Raw genomic sequence first — 12,135 nt, 5'->3', positions numbered from 1 at the left:
ACGTAACACTATTTTATATATTTTATTATATTAGTGCCATTGAAACTTACTTTCTGCTATATATATGTTATATTAATGACAATTAGGAAAACAGTAGGAAAACAACCATGAGACTTTACACCAGGAGCTATCTATACAAATATTCAACCTTAATTGAAAGCACTAATTAAGCCTGAGAACTGGAGATTATTTTGTTTGCAGTATGGAATTCTCTATTGAGGATTTACATAAAGGGTCCCAGTTGTAAAACGAAACGTTATATAAATTTAATATTATTTCCGAATCCTCTTAGCCGTTTCGTGACGTTTATTATATCACCAATATTTCATATAACTCTAAATAAATCAAACAGTGATAACATTTAGCCACTAATTATTAACGTTCCTGTTTCTGGAACGTTATAAAAGTGCAATTGTTTTGAAGTGAAATTCGTCTATTGTTTCGATTGTTATTATATATTAATAATAATATTCCATAATTACCAATATGTCAGTATCTGTAGTATATTATTCTAAAATATGGGGAAAATACCGACATACAATGAAAATATTTGAATATTAAGTAATTAAATTGTACGAATAACAAATAATCGTCTTGAAACTTTTGATTTTCTTAAAATATTGCCTTCTTTCGTGTGTTTTAAGGTTACCTAATAAAGAACATGTAACTGTAAAGTAATATCAGCCGCTGAATTTAGAGTGGGTTCTAGGAGTTGAGGCATTGTGTTTGCTCGTATAGGAGTAGGCCTAACTAGTACTAGTAGTTTGACTTGTCCGTTGTGGAAGGATAAACTGAATCCATGTAAAATTGGTGTCTTACCACAAGGTTAAAAATAATTAGTCGTTAATCCGATATTTTGAGTACTTATACCAGTTAAAGTATATAATATTAACAGACTTGCAATCGTACTAACAATCAGTGTCGGTGAACTAACATTATTAAAAATAGAAGTTAACTCATAAGTTAAAACTTAAAGAATTAAGAAATGAGCCGTGACGACAGTGATCGAGAAGTAAGTATTCATTTATTTATTTTTCTCCCAGTGGGCCACCGTAATATATAATCTAGGAGTATGTACATCACACCAATAGCGTATTCCATAATTATATATGTATATAATTATAACATACTCTGTGTTTGTAACTTCCACTGTGACTTAATACAATAACTAGGCTTAGAGTTGTACCGTGATGCTAGTGTCACTGCAGCCTAGGCTAGGTTTTTGCCCACTTAAACTGTAATTGCAAATTAGGCCTAACTGGTAAAGTTCTGCTGCAATGTGAATATGTGTGACACTAGTGCTGTTAACCCTAAAATTAAGTAGCAATTAGAACTATTTATTAATGTGGTTAGTGCACCCTATCACATCGGTTTTTGTAAATACTGTTTTTAAATATTTATTCCTGAAGCTTGCTTTAGTACGGAAGCATATTATGCTAATATAATAATAAGTTGGCAAACAACGATTTTTGTTATAAATTATAAACATAATGAAGAGATTTATTTATGGGGAATATATTCTGCTAAAACATGTAATATTACTATGTCCCCCCCCCCCCAAAAAAAAAGTCACTTCATTATGTTTATAAGTCGCTTGCCAACTTATTCACCAAATTGCTTGTGGGTCTGTGACATTTCTTGCTAGTGTTACAGGTTCTGTAAGGCTAAGAATCGTAAGAAAACAGTGACACTGACAGCCGTTCAAAGTTTACAAAGGCATTGGAAGAGGAAGCACTTAGAGATTTTATAAACTAAGTTTAGATAGAGGTGATAAAAATTCTTTAAATGGGGGAGAGGATAATTTCATGGATTTTAAAAGATGTGATGTAAAACGATAAGATTGTTTTCCAATAGAGAACTAAATAATTAAATTTCTTTTATAATGACAAAAGAAGTTTTGTGATAACAGCAAGTTGTTAGAATTTAATTTTAAGTGTCAATTGGCTTGAAAGATATTGATACTGTCGCACTCTCAGTTAATGTATATTATACAAATCTCATTTTATAAGATTTTACAAATATTAAAGTAAGAAAAGTGTGAGGGTAATTTTCTTTGTAAGAAGTGAAGTGAGAATTTGAGAGAAGTAACAACACTGAGGTTTGAATAAATTTTATGGGCATAAAAAGTTGAAATTCTTAAAAAGAAAAAAAAATTTCATTGGCAATTTTTGTTGGCCATCTGATCAGGTTGTTTATACAGGTGTATAAACATTCAGATTAGTTATTCTACCAGTAAACAGAGTTATATTATTTAAGTTTGGAGAAATTGATGGGAATAATCACTTCTTTTCCTGAGGATGAATTTTTATGAAACTTGTGGGGGACTGTTTTTGTATTAAGCATGTAAAAGATTCTACTAGTAAAATACTATTTTATAACCTTTGTTCTTAATACTGAGGAAGATACAGTTTGATTTATGAAAGAGGATTTGAGTATCAGTGGTCATAACATAATTTATAAGAAAAAAAAGATATGGTGACAAAGACCATTCACATCATCCCTTAGCTGAAAAAAAAAATTATTTTACTTACATCTTCATATACCTATCTAACAAAGTTTAAAAAAATTCAAACTATAAGTACATGCATTACGCAAGTCAGACTATTTTTCAAATTTATGGTTGGTCAGTTGCAGAGTTAACAAGAGTTATGTCCTAGGGTTTAAAAATATGGCTTTCAAAAACTAAACTTTTCTGAAGAAAAGGAGGAGGATCCTGTAAATGGTGTGGAACACTTTTGTAAGAAGTCTTTTAAAGATTATTAGCATTGTTTTAAAATTTTCTTGTATTACTTTGTTTACATTTTTGAATAAAGGCATTCTAGTGGTATTTCCTAATATTTTTGCCAACCAATTTAAAAAAAAAATTAAAAGTTACCTATCTACCTACCCACATTTTAAATCAGTTTAGAGTTACAGCAAACAAAAATATTTTAAAGCCAAGCTTCAAGATGTTTTTCATATTGTTAAGTAATATTATTAATAAAGGTACATAACAATGACATGGTTCCATTATAACCTGAAACATAACATATTAAATCATGAATACAATTACTATCAACATTTGTAATATTTTCAAGATGAGACACAGAACTTGGTCACTTTCGAATACTTGACTATTCTCCTGAAAAAGAAAGTCAATTAATCGAAAGCGCTTGAGTTTTGGGTCTCGTTTTGAAAATATTAAAATTTTTGTAGGTGATCCTGTGTGCTAACTACTTAACCTGGGTTACTATCAACATTTATTCTAACAGATTTACAGAAATGTAAAATTATTTTGCAACATATATTTGCTGGTCGTTATCGACATCGATATGTGAAGTTGAATTGAATGTTACCGACAATTTTATGTTTTTTTTTCTTCTGTGTCATCTTGTTTTCCAAGATGAACTACAAGTACTTCCCTCCAATTGGAAATAATTTGTTTTTGATCATAATCCTCAATCTGCGAGAATATATTTTAGAGACGGATACACTGAACGGTCGTGGGTTTGGCGTGTTCTTGATGTAAACTTGGCAATAGTAAATTCTCCCCTGCTAGGTCGTGTATTATTGGTTTAGCAAAGGGTCCTGGAGACGAGATAAGCCATGTTGTCAAACCTCAATGCATTGGCCAATCAGCATAGAGCTGTCGTTTGGTAATCAGGTTATGCCCTCCCACATTGTTGTAGACTACGTGAATTTCTGAGAAACATTATTCTAACCATAATACGGTAATAAAAAAATCTTAAGGTTGGCAAATGTTGTTAGATGGGTTAGTATATTGGCAGAAATTGATGAAAATAAAAGTATCCCAGGTCATAATATCAAAAAAATAAGTTGGCCCCAAATTTCAGACAGTTGGTCGGGCATACAGAAATATTTTAAGCCTGGCCTTAGTTTGTTCTTATGGGAGTTGTGACACTAATTAAGCTCAGCTTGTATATTGGATAGTTGAAAGAAACAAAATCGGTAATAATCAGAAAAACTATTTTTGATTAGTTGAATATTTTTGTGAGTAATTACATTAATCAGTTAAACTGAAGAAAGCTGAAATAATTTAAAATAATATATAATCATAATGACAGTATTTTCATTACTTGAATAATTGGAAACACTAATTTTTATTGGTTTATTATTTTTATGCCATTAATCAGTTACATGATTATTTTTTGACACTAGTTGGTATGGTCAATGCTCATAGATGTTTGATTGTATTGAGCTAGTCACTTAGTTCTACAGTATATGTGTCCATTGAATGACATCACTTTGCATAACACATTTAATATACCTACATGTTAGAACATAAAAAAGAGCAACGAGTCATAATATGTACCATATTTTTCAGTGTATAAGATGCACTTTTTACCGCAAAATTTCATGTCAAAATCTGCTTGCATCCTATACACTGAAGGTATGAATAATATATATGTATATATATACAATATACACAAGCCATGTGTAAATATATTTAAATAGGCATGCATAGTATAGTCCAATTGAATGTGTTATTTATAACAATAGTAGTTTTTTCTTTTAAAAACATAACTATTTTTAATGCTCCCTAAATAATAATAATAAAAATAAATTACAGTGAAAGCAATGAAGATCTTGTGGGTTTTTGAACCAAACTTAATAACAGTAAACCTTTTTTTGATTTACGGTATTTTCTTATTTTGATGTTTTGAGCTCTTTTGTGTTTTGAACAATATATACTAATTTTTAAAGTATCAAATTGAATTTTTATTCAATAAAAATCTTTCAAGTGCGACTGTAGCTTTTTTTCCCCCAAAACTTTGTCTTCAAAATAAGGGTGCGTCTTATACACCAGTGCATCTTATATTCCAAAAAATACGGTAGTCGGTTGTCTCATCTAGGCTACCTTTTCTCACAAATAAAAGCTATGATTGTATGTAAGTAAAAACAAAACGTATGTTTCATATCTAAATAATAAATTGAGATTTATTTATAGCTTAGTAGTAAATCATCTTTAGAAACTTTACAATGTTTAGGTGAAACAAAAAGTTAATGCTTTGATTGCAGAAGTTATTTAAGTAATATTTGACTGTATTTGACAATATTTAAACATATTCAACTGGTTAATGGGACAATGTTTTAATCTTTGAGTGGCCATATAACCAAATGAATATTGGGGCAATTTAGAGAGATTATGGGGAAAATAATCTTTAGCCACATATTCAACTGGTTAATGGGCCATGTTTTAATCTTTGAGTGGCCATATAACCAAATGAATATTGGGGCAATTTAGAGAGATTATGGGGAAAATAATTTCATATCAACATCGTGATATAATGTCAGGTCCTGTCCCACTTGTTTACTTGGAATGGTTGTAACGTTGTACACTACAAACTTCAAGACTATTTAGGTTTATCAATTAAAGGATGTTTTGCATGATTGTTTTAGACAAGCTTTCCTCATATTTGCCTGATTTTGACCTAATGCTAGCACTGCAGTCATGAGCCAGTAGTGTTACCTGAGGCTTACAGAACTTAATATTTGAAGTATCTATCACTTGCATGAAAGAAGGTTTCTTCATTTTCCTTGGTTCCAGTTAGTGCCATTGCAACTGGGTATCTGTTATACATGCAGTGTATTATACATTACCATTTTTTGTGCATTTAAAGAAATCCCAAACCACTATTTTTGAATTAATTAAAAGAAGCTGTAGTAATAAGAGCATATTTAAAGGTGCATGAAAAGGCAAGGAAATTGCATTAAAGTTACAGTTATCAAGGTACGAGTGTTTTTGTAGGTATCTCGTCACATAGTAGTACATGATCTTGATATTAATATTGATTTTAGAGAACATTTACTTTTATCACTTTCCTGCCAGCTTTATCCATTTTTTTTGCTAAACCCTTAGAAATGGTTTTTCTGTATTTATCTTCTATAGTTATAAGCTTTAAATATAGTTTCCCGTTGTTATTCTCCAAACTTGGAGATGTGTGGAATATTTAGATATGTTAATAAACTCAGTAAATGTGTGAACCCTCTGTGAATTCTGCATTGTTGTACAGTTTCTACTGTTATTCTTTAGTTTATAGTTCCATATTATTTTAGTTAATATTTCACACACCATACCTCTGTGCACAACTGCTACTAATTTTGTGAAAATTTAAGGATAAAAAGTTAATACCATTAAGAGTGATCATCATATAAACAAATTTTGAGTAATGACTGCTCAATAGACCTAGTATCACTAATTTACTGCTTTAGCATGCTACAGTATAGAGTCATTGGATATGCTGGCTATTTATATGAACAACATGCCACTGTACATGAAGGTCTGGTTGGATGATACTATGAATAATCAAATTTTTCTAATTCTAAAAGCTCTTCTGAAGAGAAATGTATTTCTAGGACCTTGAAAGTTAAAGCATATGTAAATTGTACTATAGGCGGTAGTTATAAGCTTTGTTTTATGTTATATTGTGCATTATCAATGTGTCCATGAAATCCCTTGGTTCTATAGATTATAAACAAATGTATATTTTGTGATTGACGAACATTCTGATATGTATGACTGTTTTATAAAATTCAGTAAAAATATTCAATCTAATATTGAGTAATAGTTAATGTGTTTCTTCGTGTGTTTACTACAAACAATTTTAAGTACGTGGGTATAACGTCTCTTCCTCTGTAACGTTGAATTGTCACAACATGGGGATTTATATTATGACTCCTTCATTGTTTAAAACAGCTACCTTTAAATTTGACCACTATTTCAAGCAATATTAGATTATTCTATCATCAATATAATCTCGTATCAAAAAGAAAAATATTCATTATTGTAATCTATAAATTCCCAAATGTTCTGAGAGGTTAAACAGATGAATTGGCAAGTGCTACCAAACTAGCTGCTATATGGCGTGTGTCATAATTTATTACTTTTATATATGTGCAGAGTGGACCATCTCACTCATGTTGGGCCTTTAATAGCATGGCCTGATAGTTAGGGTGCTCAACTTGCAACCTGTGGGTTGTGGGTTTGAATCACATCACCAAACATGCTTGCCCTTTCAGATGTGGGTGCAATATAATTTGATAGTCAATCCAACTTTTCATTGGTAAAGAATAGCCAAATAGTTGATAATGGGTGGTGTTGATTAGCTGTTTTTCTCTAGTCTGTTACTTCTAAATTAGGGTCAGCTGGTTCATATAACCCTGAAATTCAGCAAAAAACAAACATCACTCCCATTGTTGTTAAACATGTAAACAAGCTATTATTTAAACTTATCACTTTTTTCTTAATCCAAACTATATGGAAAGAATTAGCTTTACAAGAGTTTATTTACAAGGTGAATAGTTAAGCTCTTGCTTAGTGGCAGTTAGTGGCTTAAGCAAATGAAATAGATCTGTTTTTATTGAAATACATTATTAGTATTTGAAAGAGTAATGTTGATTTATTTGTAGCATGAGTAGCATCTTCAATGTACATTATATCTCAGCCAGCCCATAGAGGATATTTTAAGGCCTAGCATATAATAATGAATGTAGTGGCTTTCTCATGATAGGTATGTTTGGTATTGTACAATAAAGTGTAATGTAGCTGCTTTTCATCTAGATCCTGAAAGAATAATATTATTGCATTCAATTTTCTTATCTCAGTGGTTACCAGTAGTAGGTAGTTTTGTTTGTTGTTTCAAATAAAGCTCAAGATATATTTATTGTGAACTTATAGTACCTCCTGTCAAAAAGCTTACAATTTTTGAGATTTACCAAAAATAATTATTAAAAAAATGATTCAAACACTTATTAACTGAAGTTTTTAGCATAGTGTTTATTATTATTTTTATCATCTTTGTTTATTTTTTACTTTTTAAAGTTACTTAGAAGTGATACACAAAATGGGAGAAGTTTATATTTAGCCTAATTAAAATCACTATTTGAAGGAACTTGTGTGAACAATTTTGAAGCTCAACCTAATAATTTGTGGACATGTACAGGGAAGTAATGATCACCAAGAGAATGGCTCCCAACATCTGGAAGTGAAAAGCCCATCTCCTCGTCAATCTCCAAGTCGAAGAGAACGGAGAAGATCAAGATCACGCAGCCGTACTCCACATTCACGTTCGAGATCTCAGTCACAATCCAGACGCCGTCACTCGTACTCAAGGTCAAGGTATGTCAAGTAGTCTGGTGTTCTGGAAAGTTTTATCTTGAACTTTGTATCTTTGCAGTCCAAAAAAAGATATAACAAAAATGCCTATGGACAAGTTTTAAGTTTTTTTTTTTTGTATTTTAGTCTTGCAATTTTATACTAAAACCTTTATTTGATAACAAGAATATTTCTTACCAGTACTATCTTCTCTATATTTATGAAATAATATAGAATTAGATTTAGCCAAATTCAAATCTATGTGAGCAGTATCACTATATTGTGAAAGTTTTTAATAGCTAAGGTGAAAAATTTGGTTAACTAGAGACTGTTTTTATATGTATCAGTGTTGAAATAAATTTATGGTGCTTTGATTAACTGAACTTGCAAATTTTTAAAAATTATCTGAGATTTGGTATTACATCAGATGTTCAGAATATATTCTAATTCCGTAAATGTCCACACTTGCATATCGCCAGTTTACTATGGATGGTAAAGAACAAGGTTACAGAAGTTCATTCTGCCAGTTTGAGGTTCCTCCAAGTATTCACAAAATAAATGCAAAATAAAAAAGAATTTGAATAAAGTTTGAAATAATGGTTGCCATTGAATAAGTTAGTAATAGTATCTGAAAATGTAGATAAAATTTAAAGAACTTAAGCATGTAAAAAATTCAAGTTAAAAATTTCTAATAGTATCAGTTATAATTGAAACATTTATTAAAATTAGGGGAAATATGTTTTAAATGTCTTAGTTAAAAGATTAAAACTTTTAAAGTATAGGAGTTATGAATATATATAGCTTGAGAGTGGGAAACATAAATTATTAATATTAACACCTGATCAAAGCAAGCTACCAATTTAGATCATAAGTAAAAATCAACCTGGTACTGATTGTAGCTAAGCAGTTTTGTACACTTCTTGTTAACAGTGTTTTTCACCATAATTCCGATATCTCACAAGATCTGGCCAGAGGTATAGGTTATTTCTAAATCCATATGCTAAGCTTGCAATGGAAAATAACCTTTATAATATAAATATAATAATACAAGATTAAACATAATAAAAATGGATATATATTTTACATTATAACCAGTGGCATCAATGAAAGTAATGCTGGCATCTTTTGTTTAGTGTGCTTTCTATTAGTACATTTTCATTTTAAAGCTGTCTTTGTTTATTAAAGAACATTTTTATTAACGTGGTCAGTCATGATAGTAATTTTTGATTCAGTGTGCAAAATGCACCTTATGCTCAATTTATCTTTGAAGACTATTACTGAAGAAGGAGAATATTTACTATGTCAGGTCTTCGTTGCTGATGAAACTCGAAAAAAAATGCCTGACAGAACTTTTAGTTATTTATTTCATGCACATGGGTTTAAGGCAATAAAAGATTGAATAACCCTTCTTCTTGGGGGCCAATGCTTAGGGAGATTTTAGATTGAAGCCTACACTGGTGTGTCATAGTGCAAATCCAAAAATTCAACTTTATTTAAAAATTTTTATCTAATGTGATGTGATCATAGCATATGATATCGTTGCTCAAAAAGGAGAGGTGCTGTGAAATAGAGCAGTTAGTGTAAAGTTTGAAACATAAACAATGCATGAATCATTGTATAGGCTGCATTAGTCTATGATGTGTATATCGGTATGTTCTTATTTTCAGGTTTATTTATTGTTTTATATACTTTAATGTTTGAGTATCTAATTGATAGTATAAAACGTGTTTAACAGTTTCTAAGTACAGAATTGTTTGGTCAAAAGATGCATCCTCCCCTTATTATGCATAATCGTATGAGAAATTGATTTGGCGGCGTTAAGGAACAGACTAACTGCATTAAATGGTGGATGCTGGTATTACAGAAAGAATATAGTACCTTGTGTATGTAATACACTACACAGGCTAACATAGTGTAAGCAAAACAGTTTCGTCTTTGAAGAATGTAAAGTGACAAATCATAAAATGGTTTCTTTTAAATTGTACTCAAGTTATTGAAAAAGAGCAAGACAGTACACTTGTGCAAAATATAAGTGTGAGGTAAGTAGTGTAAATATCAGTCATTCAGTTAGGGATCTATCATTATAGGCTGGTATTTAGAAAATATTGGCCAATATTGAGCTGATAACTTTTCAACAAACCCTCATGATTTATGAGTTCAGTGGATGAGTGGAAAAGTTATTAAAAATATTTTTTTGCTGAACCAACAGTACTTCTTTTAAAACTCAAAAAGTTGATTTTAGTGCAAGGAGACAAACAGAAAACTGTTCTTGAGAAAATGCAACTGGATTTTTTATTTTGTTTTTCAAGATAATGCAGTTAACTGCTTTCACTGAAGCTGAAAGAATTTATATTTGACAGTTGAAGCAAAGCGTGGAGGTACAAAAGCTGATCATTATATTCCAGATGAGCCTGTTTCTGCTTACTTCATTGACATCTCCCTCTAAACTAAAGACACGCATAGCTTGGTGGTGTGTTTGGGTATTTATGGCAAGTTTCATCGATAACAGAAGAATGTTCTAGAACTGTTGGTATTTGATAGAAAGAACATCAAAATAATGCCACAAGCAACTTTTTTTTTTATCTCACTGGAGGTGCTTGATGTTACTTTGAATATAAGATTACTTTATCTGAAAAAAAAAGATAAAACTATATGAATGCAGTAAGGCCCTTTTAACATATTCGTTGCAGTATTTCACAGAGATTTTTTAGATTGATCAGAAAGAATGCCACCTCTAAATATAACACATGCTTATTTCACTGTGAGAAACACCACAATTGTCCAACTGTCTGTTTATCACTGTATTACTAAACACATAGCTAAACTGAATACTACTCGACTTCACTATCACTACCGACCTAACTTCACTGCCTGGCTGATGATCTACTGCATACGTTGTTGCATTAATATATGCAATAAGCCTACCTCAGAAATGTAAAGATGTTTCTACTAGTAAACAATGAAATTTCCACACAGTATACAATGGAACAGAAATTTTAGAAATTTCTTTTTCTCTATATGTACTTTATGCTGCTTAGAAATATCTAGAACTTTCCACAAACAGTGATAAGAAACAGATTTTTTTTTGGATTGTTCCATACAATTTTACAATAAGAATGGCCAATCATTTCTGAAATAATAATGAATACATGTTGAACACTGAATACAAACAGTTTGTGAGAGCACATAAAAATGTAAAATCCTATATAGATATTTTATGCTACAAGTTGGGCCTACACTAAGACCAAGTTTCCCATACGAGGCAATACAATGATTGTTGTCTGTTGCTAGGCGTGAAGTTGTTCCGAAAACTTAGTTGATATTGACTGCAGACTTGTATTTGTGATTTGGAAGCTGAAGGGACAATTTCTAGATTAATTATTTGTATGGTCTGTTTCTCTCTTTTAAGGCCATAGAGAGTTCCATGTTATCAGTACTGTTTGATATTTTTTGAAGTATCAGTTGGAACTTTGTCTTAAATTCCATAATATTTGTTTCAGTTAAACAATTAATATTCTGTCATTCAACTAAACCTTTGACCAACCTCCATATCAGTCACTGATACCAATCCAATCTAAATAATTCTCTGATGTTTTTCTTATGATTTTTAAGAATATTGGATTGGTTAATTTATTTATTTGCCTTTCATAATACATGTTTTCTCCTTGAATGTTACTCGATTTGTTTAAAGATTTATAGGAAAATATATGTAAGAGGAGGAGTTCTCTAACTTCCACTAATATATGCTTGTTTTGTATTCCAGTGGTGTCCTTTTTGTTGTTTGATAAGTGGGTGATTTATTTGAATACGAGTTTTGAAGCTTAACACACGATCTATTCTATATATGTGTGTGTGTGTGTATATATATATACACACACACACACACACACACACACACACACACACACACACACACACACACACACACACACACACACACACACTACTATACACACTACGTCGTACGACAGTACGACGAACGAACACGACGTAGTAGTTAGTAGTTAGTTCGTACGACGTACTACCTACGTTCGTTCGTC

General features: G+C 31.0%; 1 protein-coding gene across 2 annotated transcripts in view; it reads left to right on the top strand.

Moving 5' to 3' along the window:
- The first annotated feature begins 694 nt into the window (after window positions 1–694).
- The window catches only part of LOC106463593 (transformer-2 protein homolog alpha-like), a 43,603-nt gene continuing 32,162 nt past the window's right edge, over window positions 695–12,135 (top strand). For both annotated transcript variants that reach the window (XM_013923638.2, XM_022391122.1), the window contains exons 1-2: window positions 695–1,012; window positions 7,944–8,119. In XM_013923638.2, coding sequence (XP_013779092.1) covers window positions 986–1,012; window positions 7,944–8,119 — 203 coding nt within the window. In that variant the 5' untranslated portion in view covers window positions 695–985. The remainder of the gene's footprint in view (window positions 1,013–7,943; window positions 8,120–12,135) is intronic.

This window comes from Limulus polyphemus, unplaced genomic scaffold (genome assembly GCF_000517525.1).
Source record: "Limulus polyphemus unplaced genomic scaffold, Limulus_polyphemus-2.1.2 Scaffold1442, whole genome shotgun sequence".
In the NCBI taxonomy this organism is placed as follows: Eukaryota; Metazoa; Arthropoda; class Merostomata; order Xiphosura; family Limulidae; genus Limulus; species Limulus polyphemus.
Note: the sequence above shows the minus strand (reverse complement) of the source record. Positions and strands in the feature narration are given on the sequence as shown.